General features: G+C 38.3%; 3 protein-coding genes across 4 annotated transcripts in view; all 3 read right to left on the reverse strand.

Moving 5' to 3' along the window:
• Positions 1–20: 20 nt before the first annotated feature.
• On the reverse strand, positions 21–3540 carry snrpd3l (small nuclear ribonucleoprotein D3 polypeptide, like). Its single transcript, XM_051413163.1, has 4 exons — positions 3403–3540; positions 2542–2682; positions 997–1189; positions 21–236 (listed from the first exon to the last, which is right to left on the reverse strand). The coding sequence occupies exons 2-4, from the start codon at positions 2665–2667 to the stop codon at positions 172–174; spliced, it is 384 nt and encodes a 127-aa protein (XP_051269123.1). The 5' UTR covers positions 2668–2682; positions 3403–3540; the 3' UTR covers positions 21–171.
• Positions 3541–6031: 2491 nt separating this feature from the next.
• Positions 6032–13715, reverse strand: adora2ab (adenosine A2a receptor b). 2 transcript variants are annotated; one of them, XM_051413114.1, is made up of 5 exons: positions 13472–13715; positions 9953–10502; positions 9704–9835; positions 7818–7921; positions 6032–7495 (listed from the first exon to the last, which is right to left on the reverse strand). In XM_051413114.1, the coding sequence occupies exons 2-5, from the start codon at positions 10150–10152 to the stop codon at positions 6531–6533; spliced, it is 1401 nt and encodes a 466-aa protein (XP_051269074.1). In that variant the 5' UTR covers positions 10153–10502; positions 13472–13715; the 3' UTR covers positions 6032–6530. The 2 variants fall into 2 exon arrangements, with proteins under 2 accessions (XP_051269074.1, XP_051269075.1); XM_051413115.1 differs by lacking the exon at positions 13472–13715 and adding an exon at positions 12790–13345.
• A 1684-nt stretch (positions 13716–15399) lies between these two features.
• bcr (BCR activator of RhoGEF and GTPase) overlaps positions 15400–27329 on the reverse strand; it is an 83126-nt gene continuing 71196 nt past the window's right edge. The window contains exons 16-23 of the mRNA XM_051412698.1: positions 26339–26470; positions 23338–23397; positions 22884–22993; positions 21599–21738; positions 20901–21035; positions 20619–20724; positions 19743–19905; positions 15400–19621 (exon numbers count right to left, since the gene is read on the reverse strand). Coding sequence (XP_051268658.1) covers positions 19532–19621; positions 19743–19905; positions 20619–20724; positions 20901–21035; positions 21599–21738; positions 22884–22993; positions 23338–23397; positions 26339–26470 — 936 coding nt within the window. The 3' untranslated portion in view covers positions 15400–19531. The remainder of the gene's footprint in view (positions 19622–19742; positions 19906–20618; positions 20725–20900; positions 21036–21598; positions 21739–22883; positions 22994–23337; positions 23398–26338; positions 26471–27329) is intronic.

The raw sequence follows: 27329 nt of genomic DNA on the forward strand, positions 1-27329 counted from the left end.
CAACCAGAGAACAGGACACATCAAATTGGAAACATGTTTATTTTCATAAAAAATGAAATTAAAAAGCAAAAAGTTGCAAAACATAGGATTGCAAACAATACCCAATATATCCAATCCAACAAAGACAAAAAAAGACTATACAATGCAACAATCTTAACAAAACTGGAGAAATTATCGTCTCTTCTGGAAGATGTTGCCTCTTCCCATTCCACCACGGCCCCGACCCCTTGCAGCCACTGCACAGAAAAAGGAGGAAGACGACAACAACTCATTTTAGAAAAATGTGCCCGACTCACATAGTAGGCAAGGTGTCTCAATGATCAGGGGAAATTATACCAAAATGACAGGTTATAGAAATCCATATTGGTTAACTAATTTTGAGATACTCTGGCCACAAAGATGATCTACATAGTAAATCAAAATATGGAAGAGGTTGATAATCGTAATAACCCCTGTATAGATGTATGATGCTGAGACAAGGATAATTTTGCAACCATGTTACACAAGCGATAAAATATTGGGTGCATCCTAAATAGAACTCAATACATAGAAGTTGAATTGAATAAATGCCTCTTTGACACAGCCCCAAAGCCAGGGTAGGGATGTTTTTTAAGACTGTTTCTATTTTAGTCTTAATTTAGTCTTTACAGGCACTGACGTTATTGTAGCCACACTGTATAATTTAGGGCATGTTACATGAATGTGACACCATTGTTAATACAACATTCTGGCTCTTCAGTGTCTTTCTCAGCTTATTTAAAGTGACTTTGCTGTTGCTGCTCTAGAAACATTTAGTTAAATTTACAATATTTAGTTCTAATTCTGTTCCGAACTAAATACGTTTTTTTTTTTTTTTTTAAAGAGAAGCAATTTAGTACCGGTAACAAACTGATGCGATAAGGACTATTAAAAAGGAGTAGTACTATCAATACAATCTTAATGATACTCATCCCCAGACTGTCCAGGGAGACACCTGTCCAAAAACTCGCCACTCACCTTGTGCTTTGAGAATAGCTGCCTTGCCCCTTCCTGCGCCAGATCCCTGGTTCTTGTTCTTCATACTCTTTAACATAGGAGCATTCTTTAACATGTCAGGTAAGATCAGGAAGCGGATCTTGCTGCCACGGATGTAGACTTGCTCCAACTGTGCCACCCGGCCATCGCGATAAGTCACTGTTATGTTGGACATCTGTAAGGAGAGAAGGGGAAAAAAAAAAAAAAAAAAAAAAAAAAAACTTAGATGCATCTTACAATCTTTTTGTAATAGTAAATGTATCTTGGCTTCTTAAGCCTAAAGCAGAAATACAACTATAAAAACTAAAATAAACAAATCTACAGCTTACCACAGCAATTCGAGCATAGCTAGCTCTGTTAAAGCGGTGGTTCACAATCATCTGCCTCTTTAACTTTACAGCTCTGCTGCTTTCATCCTTTCCATCTAATGGAGGGACTGACTTAAAACTTGGATTCCAAGTTATTCAGGTAACTAGCAGGATTGGGAAACATGGCTGTAGTGCTTGGGGACAACGGTTGACAATGATTGCGTTCAATAAGAAGCGCCACCAGATGGGGGAGCTTGCAAGTCTTGTATTAACTAGAAGTCAAGAAATGCTGCATACTATCTATACTTGTGTGGTCAATCATACTAACAAATTCTCAGATATTTAGCCAATAGCTTTAAACGGATTCATTCAGCAGATCAACATACACAATCAAATGTAGATTTAAGGAAACTAGTTTTTCAAAACAGCCTCAGAAAAGATACAAGAGGGTAATTCTCTTTAAATCTCACGTTTTGTTTAATTTATTTTTGTCACATTTATGGGCATTTACTTAAGCACCACACATAACATAATTCAAAACCAGAAAGCCCACAACACAAACTGAGTCAAGCGCATTGAAGTAATCAGAATACAGTCAGTCAGAAATTTTTGCACACAAAATAAAGAGACGGTAGAAAGAAAAAAATAAAAACAAAAATTGGATATATCTAGTGTTTAAGGTTGATACATAAGGCCAATGTAAAAAACAAACCAAGTCATCTATAATTCCATTATTCCATGCAAATATGCATGTTATCTTACCCAGTAACGCGTTTAGGATTCGATTCTTATTAATTAATGAAATAGAAAAACACATTGGGTTATCCTGTAAGTGTCAGAACGTGACTGGTAGCGGGGTATACTAGGTCAGAAGCTATGTTATTCAACTACATTACTCAGTACAGAATATCATAATATATATTTAATGCAAGCTAGTAATGGTTTTAGATTAGATTTTTGTTGTTTGGATGGAAGAAACGTGTCAAAATCTAAAAGAGACCATTGTTTATAGCAGGATGCACGAGTATAGAATAGTAAAGGGGCTCCACCCTAACTTTTTCACCACCTTCCCAAAACTCACCAGGGGGACACGGTTCCACAGCAGCCACTCTGACACAGCTGAACCAGATCATTTAAGAAAAATCAGCCTCTTTAGTCCTACCTGTACTGAAATCAGCTTCATTTTATTCATTGATCATTATTAAAAAAAAGGACCGACCTGGCAGTTCATGTTGTCCTCGGCCTCAATCAGCTTTCCCCTGTACACCTCCCCAGTGTTGGTCTCACAGGTCACAATGTGTCCCTCTGCTTCATGTAGGACCTTGATTGGCACGCCGATAGACATCTTCAAACCGTTTCCCTGGAAAACAACATGTATTGTAAGAAATGTTACTATGTGCTGTCCCATAATAAGGCTGCCACTAACTTTATTTACAAACTAGCCAGGTCTTGGGTTGCTGGGCTGAAATCTTGTCTCCTGTTTTGGGTTTTCTGTGTTAATGAAGCTGCTGAGAACCCAGCAGAAACTCTTGTGTTATGTGAGGCCATTAATAGCGCTAGCCGTATGTGAACTGCATTAGCCCTGCAGCTAATCTCTGTCCCAGATGTAGTTACTAACGTACTATTTAAAATAATACAGTGAGCTCATACATAGTAACCACTGGCCTTAAGTAGGGTGCAGTGTGAGAATGCTTAAAGTCAAACTTGGTAAATATCACTAATTTCTCTAAAAGCAGAGACACCGAACCGCTCAGCTAGCTGGATTAGCTACCTGAGCTAACTAGCTAACGCTGGTCCTTCATACAACAATGCAACGTAAGAGTAAAAACCTAGCTCATATACGTTATTTTGAAGAAACTACTGGTACAAACTACTAAAAACCAAAGCCCAGTGTGACCTAAATACTTAATATAACATTCGCATTTGATTCTTAATTGAAATAGGAACTTTGAGTTCGGCGAATACACGGAACCATGTTGTTTGACTGAATGAATGAGCTCTTCGGAACAACACAGACAAATACCTCTGTTTGGTCAACTAAACAATGATGCAGTTTTATCCATTATGTTAACACGGTTACCTTGTTTCTGTCGTAAAAGCGGATTTCTTTGTTGTTGTTTCTTCGTCTTCTGCGACTCTGCAACGTGCGTTTGTCGCTTTCTACCTTTTGGAGCCTTTTTCCGCCTGCCCACAATGCAACGCAATGGGTCAATGAAGTGTTTCCGGTGGCTTCCTGTGGTGCATTGTGGGATTTGTATTTTTCCTCTATTTTTTGTCCTGTAAGAAATTTTTAAAAAATCCTGATTTGTTTATGGTTTATTGGTTTGTTTGATTTGTGTAAGGCGCTTATGGAAAGAGTCTCCCCAGTTTTATTTGCCAGAATACTGAAGCTCTGTTTAATATGAATAACAAGCCAGTTTTTGTATAGATGTATTCACTAGAGGACTAAAGTTAAAATTGCAAGAGTGTGTGTAGTCCATGTATACATATCAATGCACACCAACAACCTCTGAGGTGGAGCAGGTGAACAATTTTAGGTCCCTGAACATCACAGAGAACCTGTCATGGTCATCCGTCTGCAGCTGGTTTCATCAACAAGGCCCGGGATCCCCACTGATACTGACTCTTAAACCCGCCCTGTGTGTATGCATTACATTAATGCCCTTCTGTTGTTTTTTCATATTGTATATTGCAAATATAATTATATGTCACACTGCTAACTTGCAGACTAAGTATCTGGACATTTTGTACATATTCTCGCTTCCTTTATATTTGTATACAATGGCTCCTTTTTATTGTCTCTAATTTTACCTTTTATCTTTATTTATATTTTTCAACGCTTTATTCTGATTCTTATGCACCAATGTAAAAGGCAAATTCCAGGTATGTGAAAACTTACTTGGCAATAAACCTGATCCTGCTTCTGTGTGTGACCGAAAGCATCTTGACTGGAAATGACACAGAATTATGAGACATGCATTGCGCAGCACAGGAGGACTGCAGCGAGTGATTACAACCGCCCAGAAGATCATTCATACCCAACATCAGTGATATTAGTGAGGTGAGGTGCGTGCAGGATACTAAGACTGTACCAACCCCATCCACAGCCTGTTCTTCTACTGCTGTACCACCAGTCTTAAAGACAGCATCTTCCCTCAGGCTGTGAGACTGTAAATTAATCCTCAGCACCCCATCATGCAAAATATAGTATTTTTATTTTGTTTTACGAGTAGCATAAAAGAAACTATAATCTAAATTTCATTGTTGTTTATTTCATTGCATAAATGACAATAAAATAAACTTAAACCTAAAAGCTTGAACATACACATACAACATCACACATGCTTTGCATTTAGACTTTTTTTATTAGAACAGGTCATTTCTCAGTTTTTTATTTTTCTCTCACCAAAGCAAGGTTTTCTCCCTAGTTATTAGACACAATATGTCTTATGTATATCCCTTGTATTGTATTGTATTATATATATAGTCATCAGCCAGTGAGAGAATGCAAAGAGAAGAAACTGTTACTGAGTCTCTGCTAATTTGCTTGTTCAGTCTCAAGCAAAACAAAAATGTGCCTGCTACAGCCCACATAGTCATTTATGACTGAATGGCATACTATAAACTGGATTGTTGTGCTTCAGGACATCATACCTTCATGGACCTTGCTTGAGCCTTGTGTGACAATAGAACACAGTTGATGGCGTCTGATTCATGTATCATCTACAGTCCTTTGTGTATTTGTGGTTTTGGTTTTGTTTTTTATTTTCTATAAATAAGACACTTGTATTACCCATAACTACAACATTTATATAACCCTTATCTCTTGCTTATCAAAATAGCACAAACAAACAAAGCATTAAAATGAAATGGCTCCATCCAAACCTCAAAGTGTAATATACAACTGATATGCATAGTTTTTGAATAAACACACATAAGCTAGATACATACCCATGTATGTTTATTTCTGGAGACATGTCTCCGGAATTGCTTTAAGGCACGTAAATGTTGCTTAATGCAGGTCTTTCCCGCAATGGAAGGGCTTTTTAATGAGGAAAGAGAAAGCATAATGGCATAATAAAAGACATCATCAAATGAACCTTCATTTGATTTCCATTGCATTAGGCTCATTGACTGGCGTCAGCAGCCAGGCTACTCTGTAAACACCTCTTGCTGAGTAGTCTGTGGTCATGTGTATGTACTTTACGTGTGTGTGTGTATGTGTGTTTTTCATGCTGTCTGTTTGTGCAAGCCTGACTGAAAGTCGCCACACTACAGGTATATGAAGTGATATTTGAATAGGCCAAACATGCTTTTGTTTTGTATGGTTGGTAACTGGCCTGTATACATCAGGTGCCTTTGGACACATATGTTTGACACATGTCACAGTTATTAAACCAGCAACAGACTTGTGTTGCCTGGCAGTTATCAAATCACTGATCAAACTAGCAACACCAAATGTGCTGTAGCTATCCAGCACTTTGAGAAATGCCTTTTTAACAGATCTTTACACAAGAGATGATGCACACCTTATGCTTGCCTTCAAACAAAGTTTTCACAGAGGACGGTTCATGGTTTATTCAGACCATTAGTGACAGCTCTTAAAATGACATACTTTAGTCTGGACACGCTTTATATGTAACAGTATGGACACTTACGGTAAAAATGTAAAGTTATTCAGTTTTGTAGCAGAAAATGAAGCACTGAACTAGTAAGTATATACGACTTTTAATTTTCCAGTGGGTAAAAACAATACACATGACCATTACAAAAGTTGACTGGATGCCACATTATCAAAAAAATACAGTTCAAGAATTTAAAAAAGCATTGCAAGATACAGTACAGTTCAGAAAGAATTGTTTTCTACACATTAAGACACAGCCTAAAAAAAGGACATTCATCTTGGAAAAATAACACACTACCACATACAGTATGTCATTGTATTGCTGAAAGTATTTTAAACATCCACATTTTGACAGATTCTGTTGCATGCTTATAGATCTGATCCAACTCAGAGATGTTAGATCAGGACAAAGGAAAGCGGGTCAAAATGTTGCCTGGTAATCAGTTTATGTGACTTCAGAAAGGTGATTTGCTGTTGCTATTAATTTGAAGTTTCATTAACCAATCTCCATAATGTCATGTTTGCACACAGTTATATGTTTTATGGTAATAGAAATATATATTTTAAATACCTAAATATCTTTGTCATGAGACTTCAGTAAGCTCTGCACAGCGGACACAGTCAGTCTGTTTTTGGGAGAGAGCCTGAACATTTACAAAAGCAATGCCACTTTCACTGTCTTTCACCTCCAGAACATCTGTTGTTCCCCTCAGATATGTAACTGATTCTACTCCATCCTGAGCAGCAAATCCCACGATGCATGGCTGCTGCTGCATTGCTGAAAGGTTGCTGCCTTTTATCTGGTGTCCATTGTGTATGCAGCTGCTTGGTGCAACGGCAACATTTGATGTCCAATGGCAAGAGGCTTCGTGAGTAGCTTTTGGTGGCGTTCGGTCAGGGCTGGGGTCCAGGACGTAGCTATTCACTATTGTGCCACATGATGAACCCTCTCTACTGGTGCGGGAGGAAGTCCTCATGATACTGCTGCCCCTGACACTTCTGCCATTGCTACTCCCAGTCCCGTGTCCATCCCTCCGCCCTAAGATGTGCTGATACAGGATCCTCCGAAAGGTCTGTCTAAACTCCCGAATGCGATAAGCATAGATGAAGGGATTCACAACAGAGTTAGCATGGGAGAGGATGATAGCAATGTTCATCCCCCAGATATGTGTGCGCTCACAGCTCTGACACAGGTAGTTGAAACAGTTCATGATGTGCAGTGGAAGCCAGCATAGAGCAAACAAACCTACAATGATGGCCAGCGATTTGGCAGCATGCACCTCCTTCTGCAGGGTTGAACGAGATGTGCCCGACGATGATGCTATCTCACCAGGAGCAGGTGTGTGCGCAACTTTGAGTCCCATCAGTCGGAGCTGGCGCCGTGCAGCCATGAAGATATGGGCATAGATGACCAGCATGACAAACAGGGGCACCAGGACGCAGCCGAAGAAATTGAAATATATCATGTAGTCCATGGTAACCACTGCTTCAAACAGGCACACCGTCAGGCCTTCAGGGCATTTGTTGCTGCTGGCGGTGGCGTTCCAACCTGCACAACAGAGCCAGGAGTGATTTATTGTCAGTTTTATCTTTTAATAACATCAAACAAATACATTTGTTCCATAGAAGGAAGAATTCTATATGGTAAAACATGTGCATGGCTTGGGTTTCTGACCTCAAATCTAAGAGTTGGCCTCAGTTTTCCTCTGAGCAGTAAGAACCATTTCACTGAATTTAAGTCAATGCATAACTGCCAGGAGCAATTGTCAATACTGAAGAGACTTTGAGCACACTCTAGGTATACAATACTAATGCATTTTCCCCATTTTGTATGTCTTCTACATTTGCATTAGCCAAAATATTTCTCCCACCTCTGTTCCAGCCCAGCATCGGTGTCAGGCCGATGCCTACCGAGAGAACCCAGCACAAAGCGATGATGCCCTTTGCCCTCTGCCCTGTCACCAGGCTGTTGTACCTGAAAGGTGGATCAGAGCACAATAATACATTAAAGCTGGTTGTTTTATCTAATCTCAGAGTGATAGTCAAAAAAGTCAGTATTTGGTGATTTAAATGAGGAGACTATGGTTGTGCATACAAGCTTAAATCCATTATATATTTAATAAGCCAAAGGAAGTTTTTTGTTGTTGCATTACTGGCTTTTAAATACTGTCTGTTAACAACTCATATATTTTCATCCCAGCGCATCAGATGACTTTGTCTAGCAAAAGTACCTTTTTGTACAGTATGTTCTTCCTTCCTGTTAGAAGAGCAGAAGACAGTGTGAAATCTTGCCATGTGTTGTTGCATGACTCCACAAACAGTTGAGTGAGTGTGCCTACATATGCAATGAAGAGGATTTCCTTCCTATACTGTATTTTACCAGCACACTTCTTTCTCATCTAAGTTCTTTTGAAGAATCCAGTCAGGTCATAAAAGAGCTTCTGAGCAATGCAGTGAAATACGAACATGAGGACTGGAATCTTCAAACACATAATAGTAGTAGCAGATGTAAGCTTTACTATACTGTTTTGATGGCTTGTAACTTAACTCAATCTTGGGCTTGGATTCAGAAAAATATTGGCTAAATACCATACCTATCGACATGGTTAGGAAGTGTGATTTACACTGAAACCACTGATAGAATTGTGATATCTTAAATATAAAAATAGCTTGTTATAAGGTTGTAATATCAAAGTTTTACTTTGGTCTATTTCTACAAAACTGATACAAGGATTTAACAGTATTCTTAGGTCTGACACATACAGCTGGACCTCACCAACATTTCAATTCCCGGTTTTCATAGCTATTGCTGCATCCTAAAATGATTGGGTATTTTTGAAAACTGTGTAGTAGTACTAATGTGCACATTACTTTATGCAGACATATGGACTGCACAAATTTGAAGGAATAAAAATAGAAAATAATCATGAATAACTAGTATTCTTGGTAACATCAGCTCACCTACAACCAATGTCCCATGTGACTGAGCTCTTTCATATACAGGGTGGCAGCCAGTAGGCTATATTACCCTCTTAAAACTGATGAATGATTGAATGATTGATGAATTATGGGCTCTCTGGCCACAATCATGGCACCAGTGTGAGCACAAAAACACACAAAGAGAATCTGTTATGCAACTGCTTATGCAAATGTGTCACCTGTTGTGGCTTACTAGATGAACTAGCCTCCCATGACAGGAGTTAAGAAGGCAGTTATGTGAGTAAAAAACAGTGGCTTTGGTTACACACATGAACAATATGAGTCAATAGTGTGTCAAAATACCTGTGTAGGCTGCAAAATGTGTTAGCCATTTGAAAGAATAGTATTTGAATGGTGTTGATTTACATGGATAAAAATGATCAAAGCCTTCAGCAGCACACAAACTGTAACCCAATAAAGCCTGTGGTGATATATATCCATGTCTGCCCACAGCCGGCCAGATTAGCCCTAATTGAATAAGATCTCTCTATAATTCAATGGGTTTTGCTGCACCACTGCGTATGTGCCATGCTTTGGACGCCTCTCACGTTTAATGGTTTACCCACACTACCCTGATATGAGCGCCACGTGTGAACAGAGCATCATGTTCAAAATGCAAGTATATTGGGAAGGTACACAGTACAAAAAAAAACACTTTTTCATTAAAAAATGTAGCTTTCATGTCCCAGAAAGATTTGGACAGTCTGAAAAGCAAACTGAATTTGGTTGAAGTGAGAACATGGAAAGCCGTCTCTGTCATATTTCAGTACATCCTTACCTGAGTGGGTTCTCGATAGCGATGTAACGGTCTACGGCGATGGCCAGCAGGCTGAAGATGGAGCTCTGGGTAAGTATGAGGACGAAGCAGGCGATGAACAGGCAGCCAAAGAAGTTTGCGCAGAAGCCGGTGCTGATTGTTGTTGTTGATTGGCGAGAAAATATCTCAGGTGATTAAAAACTCAATATTATGCATTCTAACAAATTCTGATAAAAAGGACATGAAATTATATAACAAATGTAATGATACCTAATAGTGATAGCGAAGGGAATTGCCAGCAGCCCCACAGCAATATCAGCCACCGCCAGTGACACCACAAAGAAGTTGGTGATGCTCTGCAGGTTGGAGTTGAGGCAGACGGCCCAGCAGACCAGGATGTTCCCAGCCACAGCCAGGCAAGCGATCACCAGCTCCAAGCCAATATAGACCAGCTGCTGATTCTTCAGCATGGTTATTTTTTCCTCTTTTTTGCTTTCTTTGCGCTTTCATCCCACACACTCAGCTGCTTGACATGTTTTTAGACAAAATACCTGCCTGCCAAACCGCTTGGTACAACTTAAGGGAACAGTGATCGTGTCACGGGAGGACAGCCAAGGCAGGAAGTTCCCACCACAAACATCACTTTTGTGTTGCCTGACCTATCTCGTACCTTTCCCTGCCGCACATACAGTACACATGTCTGTCAGTCTTCCTCTTTGTCTCTGCAACTGTCTTCCTCTCTGTAACTTTTGTCACAGACAGCAGCCAAATATTGAGGAGGAAGCGCCTCTGAGTTTTGCCCGATGGCTGCCAAATCAGTCTGGAGAGAGAGAAAGAGAGAGAGCACAGTCTCAAAAGTATAGCCTGAGCAAACAGATTGCAGGTTACCACATAGACACACACAGAAAAGCCATCTATCTCTAAAAGACAGGGGGACAGATTGTTAGGGCCAAAGCAGACAGTCCAACAATGCACCTTTTATTTCAGGAAAAGTTTCCCAAAAACCTTCCACATACTAATCATTCCCGCTACTGGCATGCTTTCCCCAAAATACACCACTATAAATTTTAAAGCCATTGTCCCAGTACTGGAACACTTTGTTAAACTATCTTTGCTGCATTTTTTTAAGGGTATTTTGCTAAATTCCTCTATAGTGTCAGGAGATTAGAGTAAATTATTACAAACTGTGGGACTACAACCTCAGATAACCTTCATATAATGTAGGCCACGCTATTGAGGTTATTAGGGGACATTTCATACAATTTAGGAACAATTCAGGGGAGTAAGAAAGAAAGAAGGACAGGTTTCTAGATCATGTCAGATAATAATAAGCAAGGCTGCATCCATACTGTAGTGTAGAGTTAATTAGAAATAACTAGAATTATCTTTGAATTACAGCAAAGAACTAAAGTTGCTGTGGAAGCCTGAAGTGACTTTGCATGAAACATTGCTTAAGTTGAGACATTTGCCTCTCAGCTTCTCTAAACAATACTGGGCTTATTCTGTTGAATTTTACCTGGTATTTAAAAAAAATAATATTCTTGCTTGTATCAACCAGCACTGGTACGACCCATCACGCTTAGTTATTTCCTTAGAGTTAGTATTATATTAAGGTTGGTGGATTAATACAGACATAGAGCCAGGAGGCTGTATTTAGTTTAGCTTAGCATAAAGACTGGAAGCAGGAGGAAACAGATAGCCTGGCTCTGTGCCTATCAGCTCTGTCAAAAGCTCACTTATTAACACATTTCATATAATTTGTTTGTTTTATTTATCCAAGCACAAACTAAAATGTAAAAGCGATAAGTTGTGGTTTCACGGGGAGTTACATGCTGTAATGGCAACCTCCATTATCGATCTATATCTATACATTTAGAAATAAGAAATACAAAAATGACAAACAATTTATTTTTTTCGTGGTTTTGTTCAGAAAAATTACAATCTGTTAACATTATTGGTATTGAAATATTGATATATTGGCTTCAGAAACACAATATTGGCCAGTATCGACATCTTAAATGGGCTGCTGTATGTCAGTTCACCCAACAGACTATACGGCACACATTTCATCATGTTGCATGAATCACAATAACACATATAAAACCTGTAAATATTTACTTTATTAAGTTCCTGACAATGAATAGTAAGATTTGACAAGATAAGGTTCAACAAGATGAATGAATGAATGACAAACAAATGATCCTGTAACAACAATGGGGAAACTTGGTCACTATGGGAGCAATGCTGGGACCATTCTCACCTATTGTAGGTGCTTTACATCAGAATACCTCAGAGAATAGGAGTTCCTGATCCAATTTTCATTCAATCACACGGATTCCCATCCTTGTTTTTCTCCTACTTAATGCAGATTAGGTGACACTGATACTTCATATGTCTTTACTCTTATTAATCACTCTTGCAGGATGGTCACTGACCTTGTCTCTACTATTCAAGCTGACACTTATGGCCTTATATCCAGAGCATGTCAAATGGCAGATTCTCAACCTCCAATCAGCTTTGAAGTTGATGTACCTTAGTATCACAAAAGCTGTAATAATTATAATTATTAAATTACTTAAGTTGAGTTTCAGTTCTGTTGAATTCACTTATTGGGGAATTCCCCATTGGGTAATATCAAACCACACACATTTTGAGAATGGAAACTCATATTTCTGTTCTAAAACTTACTGAAATTTGATTTAAACGTAGAAGAGTTGCCGGTGCCAATGTTGAAAATATAAAGAGAACAGAAAAAAAAACAACCGTTTCTTTCCTTTCCACACCTTCATGAAAGCTGTCACACATAGTTCTTTCCTTAATCTACCTCCGTTGGCCACATATAACCCTGTAGCTTTACCAGCACTGATCCTGATTGGCAGAACTTCGGACCAAAGTCCTACTTTTCCTCCATTGTTCTGCTACTGAAACCTTCTCACAGGCCAAAGGAATTTAAAAAGCAGGTTTTATCCAGAGGGTTTGGAAAGCTACAGAAAATTGTAAAGACCTTTAGTTTTTTAAGACCTCAAGAGGCTGCAAATGTTTCTGAACCTGCACAAGAAAAGGAATTCTTCAAAGTTAATGTGAAAAGAAAACACAGTTGAACTTACATAGCTTTTCCCCAACAATGACGTTTATAGGCTATACGATAAGCCAACATTCTTCCAGTTGGCTGCTTTGGCAAAAATACTCCCTATGATGATTATGAAAAGCTATATGTGCCCAGAGGTCTTGGAGGAAGTGATAAGAAAATGGATATCCTGCTGGAGGGGATCTGTCTCTGCCCTGTCAATCAATGTGCCAGTCCAGCACCACCAAAGTCAAAGGAAAACAAAAATAAAATCTATTGGGCAAAGCACTGTGTGTACAGCTAATAAGGGAAGTACTGATACCATTATTGTGAACTCCTGATAGCAGAAAGAGAGACATAAACATGATCTGAGTCAATACTGCACCAAAGGGCAAATTATGCATTTGGTGTAATGATGGAAAATAAGGCTTCATTACCACTGCATTATTTTAAGTTCATCTAAGTAAGGCATCTTATTCATTCAATCAATTAATTGCCATAAAAAATCCCCAATCCTGATACAGTGAGAGCTTCGATAACAACCAATAACTGATATTGTTTGAGTGTGCCTTTGGTTAATTTATATCCTTATGCCACAGATGATGAGAAAACACCTGTTACCACTCCTGTTAAAAAGGGTCCAAAGGTTAATTGACATACAAACATTACAATTTTAACTATAAAACAGCCTGAACAAGCAGAAAACAAATCCATTTTCTTACCTTACTGTGAGTGTGAGAATAATAAGTCTTTCCACCCAACCAACGTGTTCAGGTGATCAGGCTGGCAGCGCACATTAAGGGCACAATAAACGGGTGGTTGAGCCCACAAACTTGAATGCAGAGAAAAACCGTGAGAAATAAGAGAAGCAAAGATGTAAATCCTCTGTTATGTTACCGCTGCTCATGCTCGGTTTGTCAGTAGAAGTTTCAAGCTGCGCACAGACAGTCGGCAACAGGAAAAAGCGCGGCCGCAGGCACACCGCCTCTCTCTCGCTCTCTCTCTCTCTCTCTCTCTCTCTCTCTCTCTCCGTGTGTTGGTGTGTGTGTTGAGGGGGTCTTCTGGAAACCGGTGACGTACAGACAAATGGAAATAAACGATGACAATAGGATGGGACGTAAAAAAGTAAGTGAAAGAGGACGACTGACAGAATACATTCAAGTCTCATTTATTATAGTAATTATAATAATAATTCATTATAATAATAATAGTTTAAATATACTCCGAGTTTCACAACACAGAAATATCAGCATAAGAACGCGAGAAAGTCCCTTTCAGTCTTTGGTTTGTTTTAACTGAGCCTTTGCGTAAAATTGCGCACACAGTTTAATAGGAAGACTACAAACTGCTTGTGTGCTTAAAGATTAAGTGCTGAAATCTACTCTTTGAATTTAGTTTGCATGTTTTTATTGTGTATCCATGGAGCTGCACCACACTGTATCTTTATTTGTTATGTAAAATACCCCCACTGTATGCCATGGGTGCCATCCTTTGTGTCACTTTAATATTTGATGACATATGTGGCTAGCATATCATATTTGTTGTTTTGGACCCATCTCTAAAAAACAAATGCATTATTAAAGTATGGCTCATATACAGTTTCATGGCATCTTTCTTCTTCTTTGCAGTATTCAGAGCTCAGCTAGCTCTGTCTAACTGGTTAAGACCCATTTACAGAAGTTGGCACATGCATTGCTAATAAATGATAAATCAAAACTAGAAAAGTGAACACTCATATTTCTTATGAAGAGCTGTCAGACTCTGTTTATAAGTCAGACCATGATTCATCACTTCTAAATGAAATACAAGCAAAGATGTTCTGGATGCTTTGTATTGGATGGATGATTTCAAAATCCAGATTAGGTCTCCAGCTGAAGGTCTTGATTCTTTGTTCATAACAAGATTATAGGTGATGAATGGAATATGATCTTTACCCAGGAAAACTGTCAAGCACATAATATACAAATATAAAGTTCAGAAACACAAATGTCTAAAGACAAGGTCAGGCTACAAAAAGTTACAGACTCACTTTAAGAAAACACTAAAAGCAAAAAGGTTGGGCGAGTCTGTCGTTATCCCAACATACATCAAAAGAGTACATGCACTTTGCTATTTTGACTTGATCAAGGGGCATAAATAGTCAGAAAATTTTGACATAACAAAGTTAAAGGACTTCATCTATCCCTTCATAAATGAAGGTATGAATGGACAAGTGTGTGCAAACACTGCATCAATTTTCAGTGACAAGCTGAACCTGCAGCACCTGCCATCAACCAGTAGCGGGCACTGATAGTCTTCTTTTCCACCCCTGCTGCTGTTCTCAAAGATTTCACAGGAAATTTATTTTTCAAGTTTTGTGCATCTCCAATTTCACTCCTAGGTGTTGTACATACATGCATTGTACATACACTACATGTCTACCCACAATGCTCTCCCTGCCAATAATGGACTGCATCTCATCTGTTATCACAGCTTCATATACACTCATTGCATCCAGTGTTTACTCTATATATTGAAACATGTGAGAGGAAAGCTTACACTGTATAGTTCTAAATTATATCAGCATATTATACATGACAGATGATAAGTGGCTACCATGCTGAAGGCTTACTGTGTAAATTAAAAAAAAAAGAAAATCAAACATGTCATATTTTGTAGATACAAGGAGATTTTATTTAACATTTTTGTGTACAAACATAGGCTGCAAATGCCTTCCAAACATGTTTGCCCTCAGAATACAGTATTCCTTTTTACAGTTCTACAAGCAGAACATTGAATATTGAACAGGAATAAGAGTCAAAAAATTGAGGAAGGTAAAAAGAGAAAGTGTTTGTGGTTGGTCAACAAGTCTCATCCTCAGCTTTAGGTTATGTGTCAAAATAAAACAAAGCTATTTCCAAAGGTTAAAGTAGTCGAATTTAATGTCAGCTTGATGTTTAAGAAGTGGCAGCAGAGGGTCATTTGAAAGTATTAACTATAGTATGGAAATGTAGTGATAGCTACCAGGGTCATATACAATAAACAGAAGAGATTTGTAACTTTCATATAGAGCAATATGTTCCATATCTTCAGGAAAATTAAACCTTCTTTGCTGTATTTACTTTTTCATGTACAGAACTAAACAACTGAGGTTATGGAGGGTACATGCATTTACACTGACAATCAACAGACCAAAACAATGCAGATTTTAGAGCAATATAAGACTCTTTTCTCCTCTACCACATACTGACAGCTTTTCAAAGAGACTAGAGGCGTACCAGCTCAATCCTTAACGATCATACGTCAGTGGACGCCACAATAAATAAAACGGCAACCAAATAGTGTACTCTCTAGTATAATACATATTATACAACTCCATGGAAAAGTAAGAGTTATGTTAACTCACAAAATCTACCTTTTAAACTGACAAGAACCTGCACCTGCTATTCAGTTATCTTCAGATAGCTAAACAATCACAGTGGCCAGTCTGTTGTACGACACAAGTAACTACAGAGATGAGCCGATAATGCAGGAGTAGGGGGTTAAAAGATGTTTGCAGTTGCACACAGTGGTTGTAATTCTGGGACAAAATAGTGACAAACTTTAAGGATGTCCGATGAACAAAAGCTGATAAACAGACATTTCCCGAAGAAACCGTATAAAGACCATTTTTTTTCAACATTAATTTAGCTTTAGATGATATTATATCATAAATAAATAGCTCAAGTAGACCGTCTCATACAGGGGCTAAGCATAAATAAATAAGAATAAAAGGCATTAAAGGAGCTGAAACTTTAAGAGCTAAAGGGCAAGAAATGCTTCCCTTTGCCCCATTAAGACTGACTTTAACACAGTTTGAATTACAGCATCAGTCAGATGAGTGTGGCAAGTGGAATGGGCATGTACGGTACAACCTAAGACCATGCTTAAGTTTAAGGTCCTGTCTTAGTCTTGAAGAGATGAAAGGTGTGTGGCTGTCCTCAGCAAAGGCAACAGGAGACTGAACAACGTTTCCACTGACGTTCAGAGTACCACAGGCGCTAAACAAAAAAAGTGTTGAGGCACGATAGGGTAGTGTAGTAGTGTAGGCAATTGGGACTTGTTATAAAGGTGATGGAAGAATGAATGAATGAATGAACGGTGAATTCATTCTCTGTCAAAAACAACATTTGCATGCTATAGTAGGCCAAAAGTAGTGGAAGTACAGTTAAAAAAAAAAAATGGCAGCATTAACACTTTCAGAATAAGATCTCGACATTGTTATTTATGGGGTTGATACAATTATGGTGTTTTATCTATATTATCATGTGCAAAGTGAGTGTAAATGTCTTGACATTAAGAGAGTTGATATGTATCCAAAAGGAAAGACTCCTCTTGCTTTTAAAAGTCTAAAGACATTTATGTTAAAAACTTAACATTTGTTATTAATAACATTTAGGCTACTCAAACATGCCCCTGTGTGTTATCTTTAACATGGACAGAACCACACACAAGCCCTTATCAGATCCACTAAATTAGTCAACTGGTTATAGTTTTAAGCCTAAGATATATATGGGAAACCAACTGTGATATCTAACCTTAAATGACAAATTCACATTTTATTCTGTCTTAAAACAATAGCTAGATGCCAATATAAACATAGAAACAGGTTTTGCTTGCTGTAATCATTCGTCTTGTTCATACTGGCATTAAAAGAACCCTTCCTAATGTGCTTCCAATGTCAAGCAATGGCCAGTATGAACACGAGGAATGATTACCACAAGCTAAACCTGTTGCAGTGTGCATATGGTGACCTGACTACTGTTTTGAGACAGATGTGAAAAATTATGAATCTATCCTTTAAACTGGCCAGAAAAGCACATGCTCTAATAATGTAAACCAGATACTCAAAACTTACCAACATCCCAAAGTCTGTGATGATATATTTGTGAACAAGACAGCAATAACAAGACCAAAAAGTAAAAAAATACAACATGCCTGCATGTTAAACCAAAGACAGAAATTTAAGATTTAAGAGCTTTCCTTTAAATTGGTCATTGAGTTAGTGTAACGATATGAAGAGCAGTTAAAGGGACAAAGAATTATTCAGACATTTTTCCATATGCATGAGATAAATAAAAAAAAAAAAGACTTGGGAGGAGATGAAACAATAATACACAATATTCCTTCATTTAAACCAACAAATATGCTCTTCGATGGACATAAACGCTGAGTGCTCAGGTCACTTAAATTGTTATACAGTAGTTCTAACATTGCATGAGTGCACTTCTGCAGCCACAGATTAAATGGTACAAAAAGAGACAATGTCATATGTGTGTGTGTATGTGTGTGCTGTATTATGACATTGCATAATGTCTACACTAGACAGGCGATGGTCTCTGGATGTGAGACGTTCTGCTGAGGAACACCCAGCAGTTAAAGAGCTTGTGCCTTTTCCACAGCAGCATACAGTATGTAACTACAATGTGTGTGTTACCTTTATTATAATATCTAAATGAATCATAAATTGATAGGCTGGACAGAACAGCAGAGTAGTTTCTATAAGAACAAGGCTAAATCCTGCTTATTTACTGCAAGACTTGAAGTCAAGGCTAAGACCTAACACTTTCTTAATCAAACCGAAAAAAAAGTTCACATAGAAAAACATACCAATTTCTCCTCCCTGGCCCCCCAAAATAAATTACAATAATTGCAACAATGATTATACTGTTAAACCAAAAAGAAAAAAAAAATACAACTTTAAGATTATGTACATACTGTATCTGTAAATACAACTGCTTCCTTTTCTCCTAGAAACAAACAAACAACATATTAATTTGGCAAGATGTCCTATGTTACAATAAGTAGGACATGTCGTCAGCAAAGATATGACCACAGACAAATTCCTATGTTAGAAAATATATTGCTTCCTGGATATTTAAGCTGAAGACTACCTTGAGACACCAACGACACAAATAGGGGGAAATTTTCTTTTATGATCGGAAAAACCGCAGGTAGTCAAATTGCAGTGTATTACTAATCATTGGGTTCCTTTTTTTTTTTCTTCTTACAGTCCCACTTCAAGCTGTATCGCTGTTCTCTGACTCCAACAGGGGTTTGTTTACGTTGTCAACACTTTCAACGTACAGGTGTTGGCTTTAACTGACACAAAGAAAAAAAAGCCAGTATGGTGGCAGCTCTGGATGTTTGTTTTCAACTCACGCAAACGGCACAAATGTCTTCCCAGAAACAATGTGCTAAGATTATGTAAGACACGGTTAGAATTTTCCTCAACAGGACATGAAGCAATGTTTGAGATGGATATTTTGCAATCTTGAGCTGATGATTGTCCAAAATAAACACAGATAGAGAACAATGCCCAAACACAAAGGTACATGGAAACTCTGATTGGTTGGCAAACTAATTCAAGAATCAAGAATCAATCTTATGGACTGATTTTGACCATTTCTTGATTTATGAACCACAACCGTCTACAAGCTGTAAAGGTCAATGACCAACAGAGAACAAGGTGGACAAATGTAGATGGCAGGTGTACCTACATAAGCAATGAAGGTACAAGGAATCACACTAAATATCAGGTAATGAGAGATACCAACTGGAAGGACCTCACGTCCTCTGAGCGTCAGAGGCCCAATGGCGCCCTCTTTTGTTTGAGGGGGCAGGCATCGCTAGAAACAATCCTTTCCAGGAATCTGGTCAGTCAATTCAAAAACACACTACTATAGGCTCACTTTGAGCCAAGGTCCTTCTCTATTTCACTCCTTCATGGTCAAACTCTCACGTCGGCAGAGTCAATATTAGCTCTATACTTCAGTGGAGAAAAGGATGCTCTGTCGTTTACTGTCTGGGGTGGGGATCGTCTCCAGTTGCAAGAAATACAGCAACACCTGGACCTGCAAGAAAAGAGAAAATGTTTGAGGGACAAATTAGCAAAAATGAAAATGAGGTTTTGGTTTTTCAGAAAAAGCTTTAAAAAAAATCAAAGATAAAATGCAGAAAATCTGTGTAGCTCACCTGTGCCATAACTTCCAGGGACCAGCTGTCCCCCATGCTGATGGGTTGGGTGGGGTTAGCCGGGATCTTGCTGTCCTTCTCGGAAGGCCTCAGCAAGGTTGGCCCAAAAACCGTTGCCAGGTTGTGGAGGGACATCTTATTGATACTTTCCTTCTCTGCCACCCTGAGGGGAGGAGGACAAGCAAGTGCATTAGTGGAGCAGACCGAGGACACAATCACATGCAGGTGATGTTAATGTGCAGTGATGGATCTGTGTGGTCTGCTGTGTGTGAACCTCTGGCATTTATTAGATTCTTCTGTCGCTTTGCATGTGAACCGCCATAATGGAATCATAACCATAATGGAATCATAACCATAATGGAATAATAATTTCACCCCTATCATCTACTGTACCAATACATGTAGAACTTTTCACACTTTTTCCATTAACAATATCTTAAATATGAGTGAATTATCCTGCTTGCTTAACTGGGTATTTAGTTAGTGTTCACATATTGTTATTCAAAATCACCATGGAAACCAGAAGACATTTTGCTGTTGCAGTTGAATGATATCCCACAGTAATGACCAAGGTTAATACTGTACACCATTTTGAAAACAGAAAAAAAACAAGAATTACAGAAAATTCTCCCAATTGCAAGTTTTTAAAACCTTATATGAACAATTTGAGAGCACTGTGACACAAAAATGAAATTAAAATCTGGAATATTAACGTATGTGTTTGTGTGTGTGTGTGATTGCAGTTGACTACACCTCTTGTATATCTGTGGCTTGTTGTTGTGTGTGTATGGACATGAGTTTTATTTGTTCCTACTGTTCATGTGAACATTCATATCTATATATTATGCAAGCCTGTGTGTGTTTACTTGTTCCTACCTCTTTAGGTGATCCAAAAGGAAAAGGAATGTGACCAGGTTGGGTTCAGGCAGCGACAGCAGTAAGTTCAACATACAGCTCTCTTTGGCAACACTATCGGACAGGGCTGCACAGAAGAAAAGGAAATTAATTTTTACATATCCTGCAAATGGAGGATTTTTTTTTAAAACTAACAGATATTTAGAAGTTGCTATTATATAATGAACCCCTATGATCCACTACAGCCCTGATAGTTAGTTTGATTGATTAATTTACTGCTAATTAGCTGTGATAGTGACTTACTGATGCCGCCTGCAAAATTGGGGTAGAGCTCATCAGTGAAGAGCGGTTCTGGCAGCTCTCTGAAGTACAGCTTCAAGGTCCCAGCGATGGCATTAACGTCCATCTCGCTCATCATCACTGACACATCTTTGTGATCTGCAGGAGAGAGATGGAAACAACATGAAGACAGGAGGTCATGCAACGACGAGGAGGATGATAAGACAGGGAAACACCTTGGCACAAGCAGCAGGCGCCATGCATCTTATTTTCCCATCAGAATTACAGTAAAATACACACACTTCACACAAAATAAATTCACAATTAGCACTACACACAATGCAAATGCAAGTCCGTAAGAAACTATTTAATATGTTTGGTTAATAATTTCACATCAGAGGAAATTCATCAAACTCACAGTCAGACAGAGCTACAATAATGATCACCTGATCAACAGAAATAGAAAGATTAGAAAAAAGGGTTTCCTTCAGGTGATGGTCAATAAATCCTCTCAGCCTTTTCCTAGAAATGCATGGCAGTTATAGTATTATAACCATGATAGGAAAGGTAAAGACAAACTATACTTTTGGCAATACATACGTATCTGACATGATTACAAATGACAATAGTATCAATGAAACAAAACAGGTTTTTACTTAAAAGCTTTCATACAAATAACCTGCTCAGACCATTTACTGTATATAGATGTAGGCTATACTCACTGGTGTCAAAGGCGGTCTTCAAGGCCTGGATGTCAGTGGCGACTCCCGATACTCTGTAGATGCCCACCTCCTCTATACCCCTCCTTTCAATCTCCTCTAGGCACTGCCGGACAATGTAGGGCACCTTGGAGCGCTCTCGCCTGGATGAAGACGAACATCAATAATCACCAACAAGCAGTGTACATTGAGTAAAACACTTACCAGCATAAATACTGAAACCACAATGAAGCAAGAGACATTTCGTTTATTGTGACAAAAGTATGAAATAAACAAGGCTGATGGTTGTGTTTTGCAATGTGTTGATTACTGGAAGGGCTAGTAATGCATCTGGCTATTTGCTTGTGTTTCTGTTGAAATGTTTTATCTACAGTGCTAATTGATTTGTGCTGGTAAATCTAGTTAACCCACTTGTTATGTTTAATCCTCATTAATGTCACTCATCAACAACAACAATGGCCACAAACACAAAACACAATGATGAGCCCAATTGTATTCATGTGTAATGATGTTAGTCCCCATAGCCACTTCACTGTCGTGAGACCATTTTCTGTATAAAATGACCTATTGTGACCTCATGAAAGTGCACAACCACAAACGTAGAGCATTCAGAGGACAGGTAGTTTTCCTCGGTATATTTACAAAACGGGTTTTCTAAGCAATGATGTAACAGATGTAATTGCCATACAAAAACCTGAAACATCCAATTCTTACAGAAATCTCCAAAGATACCATTTTTATCAATTCTCGACTGGTCAGAAATTGTAACATTTTGCACCAAATCTGTGTCACAAACTTCTTCAACCCAAAAATTGCTGTAACAAGCTGTGAAACACAATAGAGCACGAGAATGAACGTCAAATACTTCCATCATCATGTTCTTTATAAACTTGTTTTGAGCAGGCGTCTAACCAAAATGTAGAAGATGAGTAGAGATCTTGACACACAGCACTGAACTACATCTCAAATGCGGATTAGAAAGTATCAATTTGTCTTCGCATTGATGGAATCATCAGCATAACATTGTGGGATGTGAGGAAAGTGAGGAGGCCGAGAAGCCCTGAGGAACGTCACTGGAGAGTATAAATGTGTCCTTGATGCCTGATAGGCTGATTGAAGGATAACTGTTTGAGTTTTAACAGGTGACCAGATGATTACTCTATAATTAGGTAGCTTCTGTGTGTTTAAATGTCAAGTTCAAAATAACACTGTTGATACAATGCATTGTGCATAATTTTGTCTTACATTTAAAATCTATAAAGACATTTATCTAAAAAAGTCAACTCACTTAGTCACTGTGGAGATCTTGACTCCGAACACACCCATAGGTTTCCGTGAGGGCATCCTCTTCAGGCTGAACTCTCGGCTGGTGAACTTCATGGAAAGTTTAACCTCGATCTGACACAGGAAAAAAGGGCTTCAAGTTAAAACAGGTTTATAGAGTGAGAAGCCAATCTACAAGCCTGAAATCAATCTGCACTAGCTTTCCGTGATCTTGAGGAAATCCTGACATGTTAAATCCAGATGGAAACTTCACAGAGAAAACAACTGCAACTGAAGCACATCCTGGACAAATTGTTGAGAATATTTCTCACTTCTGTGTACTACTATAATGTAAATGCAAGGATGTCTAATAGTATGAGGACTTTGAAACAAAAGATAAATCATAGTATGATATAAAAGTGAGGGATGGAAATACAAGAATGAATTATGATAAAGTTGAACTAATGCGATCTACTCACCCCGTTCATGGGAATAACTGTTCTCTGCCAGTCTTTGCCTTGGAGAGGCTGGGGGTCAAGCTTGGTGGAGGAAAAAGACAATATATGTTAGCATCATATTCTGCTGACAAGTTACTTATATTTCATTTGACCTTAAGAGATGTTTCTTAAGTTAGCGGCATATTTAAAATATCTGAAATTCATAGGTTATATATATATTCTCACTATTTTCTCATGAACCACTACAGCTATATGCCTGTTTTGGTAAGAGGAAGTGATCTTAACATACTGTTGTCCTTCTTATATGCTGCTCAGTTATGTCAACATAGCAGGGCATAAAGTTATAATTGCATCAACAGTACAAATATTCCGTCTATTGTAGTGGAATGTTTTTAAAGCTGGTTTTGTTGCTATGTTACATCCCTTTACTGTATTTTTATGATTAGGATAAACACATTTGTTTAAAGACACTAAATTCACACCCAAACATGCACAAACATACTCAGATCAGAAGAGATATGCCATCTGGGGCAATAAAAGCTGGGTATACACACACACACACACACACACACACACACACATCTGACACTATGAAACAAACACACACACAAACACAGTATACTGTATGTTGTATGTTTACCTAGGCAAAGGCCCATCTGGTTGCGTGCAAAGCTGGATCATGTTTCTCATAACTGAATCTTTCACTGCTGAGAGTGCTCTTTGGTTTGAGCCATTTATCTACAAAGAATTACGTTCAACTAAAAACAGGAAAGCCATAAGAGCTTCCTGATAAAATGTTTTAAAAGCCAATAAACAGACTTTTATAGTCTTTACTGGTTGAAGGTTTAGCAAGCCCACTGCTGTTTATCAACATATACTTTTCCAATAAATCAGATCAGTAAAACTAAACCACATTAAATGCTGACATAAGGCCAACAATATGAGCTGGGACGTATAGAAACACTGTGTAAAGATAACAGATAACAGAATACAGCAGATTCAGATGGACACAGGCCTGTATACATGTGTGCAAGTTGTTGATTACGCCTATAATGTGTACAGTTCAAAAGTAATTTAATTCCTGAAAGTTGTTTAAATTAATAAAATGACAATATGATTTAGGATAAATGTGCATGTTTAAGAAGCAAAGGCTCAGTACTAGCATAAAATAATCACTGTATTTCTGTTAAAGAGATAGGCTACATTTATGGAGTACATGTAGTGACAAACTGAAAATGTGTAGCATACTTTAACATATATATATATTTAAATGTTAAAGAACAAATATAAAAATGCATGATGAAATAACATTTTGGCATTTGAACTGTATGATAAGGATATTGTAACTTTTGCTGGCAGTGACTTTTGATACCAAATAAATTAGATATTGTAGGAACAATAGGCATGTTGTTTGTTGGGGGTAATTCCAGTGTCTAACTACTTATTATTTTGGACCAAAATAGCTTTCATATAAGACAGAATATTTCTATGTATACAAAGGAAGAATTAGAATAAACTGATGAAGTTTGGGCTGATACCAAAAAAGATGCACAAGTCAACAATAATCACACAAAAGAGACATTGACAGAATAAATAGAAAATAACATTTAAAATGTTAAAATTATATTTACATGTGTTAGAAACACACTTAGGCATTTAGGTAAATGGTAAATTACCAACATCTGGTTGGTATGTTTTGCTATCAACCAATCTGGCATGTTAATGGTTATTCTATTCTGTTCTAAACATTCATTTGTTTGGTAAATCAGTAAAACTGAAGAGTAATCTGTAATCACATAAAACATTGTGGCTTTTATTGAAGACAGGAGCAGCAGTTTCTTGCCCTGGATTTATTAAAATCCTCCTGAGCAACTTTCTCACCAGTCTGGGTGGTTTGTTTTGAATGACATCATCCGTCAAGAAGTGATCGTGTCACAGGATTACCAGAGGAACCACTAGGGGGAGCATTGTGACTGTAATTCACGGACAGTTTGGCAGACAACAAGCAACAAAGGGACTCGTCCTGGTGTACACGGCTACAATTTGAACAAATGGAATGCAGTGTGCACAACCACTGTTTTCTCTCATGCTTTTGTATTCCCTGTTTTTCTTGCTTTTGATTCTTAGTTTGTTCGAGAAAAATACATCTTTCAAACACAGAGAGAAGATCTCTCTGTGTTTTTGTGTGAGGTAAAACAATGGTCCACAGTGTACAATCTCACACACACAGACACACACACACAAAAACAAACACCCACACCTGCCCTGCTGTAGGTGGAGGAGTATGAGAATGAGGTTTGTGGCTGCAGTGAATCAAAGGAGAGACTCACATTTCAGGCTAAATCATTTCTGTCTGCCTGTCTTTCTCTCCTCTGCCTTTGCTTTCTTTCTGTTGATCTTCTCAGTGACACATGGCATTATCCTGCAGGTTGGCATCACCTTGGCAACCTGATCACCTCCTATCTAGATCTGCTGTCAACCAGCGATCAGTTAATCTAACAGCCAGACTGCTCAGGACAGGACGGTGTCGGCTTTTTCAGGATTTTTGGCATTTTCACACACACCTGTACTCAGCTCTGACTATTGATGTTTCCAAATATGCAGGATGACATTGCTGTTACTCAGTAACTATTATGGACCCTGGACTGTGACTCATGTTTGAAACAGCTAAACCTGGCAGGACAATGATAGATAAATGGCAAGAAATTTAAAGGCTTGTTTCATTTCATATCAAGAATTCACTGAGAATCTTAACTGAACAGAGTGACACATCACAACTTTTCGATATTCAAACATCTCCCTTACATCCACTGAACAGCAGTTTCCCTCCAATCAACCAACCCCAACCCATCCATTATATAATGGGGCAATTAATCTAATCAGACAATTTTTACATCACCCTCTGTCATTCATTGAGCAATAATATGGATTTCATGCTTTGTGGCAGTGGTGGTGACATAACTGTTTATCAGTAATGAGTCACGGTGGGTCTGCTGAAAGGGGGGGTGACGTCATGTCATACCGGGATCTGTCCTTTCCCCATGATGCGGTCTGCGCTCTCTCCATCCTCTTTGTTCTGCTTAGTCTTGTTGTAACACTTCTCGTAGCAGAGCAGCCTCAGGGTCTGAGAGCCCTCCAGCTCAATCTCAAACTCCTTAAGGGAAGAAAAAGATGAAAATTTTTAGCAAAAACTGGTGCAAAAATGTCAATGATTTAGTACAACGACACCAATAGAAACAGGAATGACAAAGGTTATGAGAAAAAGAGACATCCAGAAGATCTCAGCATCCACCCTACATTTGAATCAATACATGCCACTGCAGCTGACCAACATTCCCTGTAATTATGTACAGTAGGGCAGCACTCTGCATATGGTTTGTACATCGTTCTGGGGCCCACACTGTGTTGGTTCACTTAGCATTTGGACAGATGTGAGTCATCACCAGCAGCCCCTCATTAGCTAATATTATTTCCACTTTGCTGAGCAAAATCCTCAAAGAGTTTTTGGGTTCACGGTGGAAAAAAACTGTGCTGCAGATGAACAGACCCACTGATTGTATCTCAGAGCTCTTCTTCCTCTGTAGTGCTACCTCCAACATCCAGCTGTGTCATTAATTCATTCATGTTTGTGTATGTATGTGTGCCTGCTTGCATGCATATATACAATATGCATATGTGTGTTCGCTACTGTTTATGTTTGCAGGGGCTGCAGATGCTCTGTGTAGGTTCTGTTGGAAATCTTGGAAAAAGAGATGGACAGCTTACTGATTACAGTACCAGATGTCAGATACAGTGCTACTGCATGTATGGGTTTGGTCGTTGAAAGGAAATAAACATATTTATGATGTTCCAATAAAGCATAACTGATAAAACAGTATTGAAAATACCACATCTTATGAATCTGTATGGTTACCAATTCCAACTTTTTAACTTTAAAAGTATTTTAGGATGCAATAAAGACATTACAAGGTCATGTTTGATGCAATAAAACACAACAGTTGACCCCTCTATTA

Source organism: Dicentrarchus labrax, unplaced genomic scaffold (genome assembly GCF_905237075.1).
Source record: "Dicentrarchus labrax unplaced genomic scaffold, dlabrax2021, whole genome shotgun sequence".
Taxonomy (NCBI): Eukaryota; Metazoa; Chordata; class Actinopteri; family Moronidae; genus Dicentrarchus; species Dicentrarchus labrax.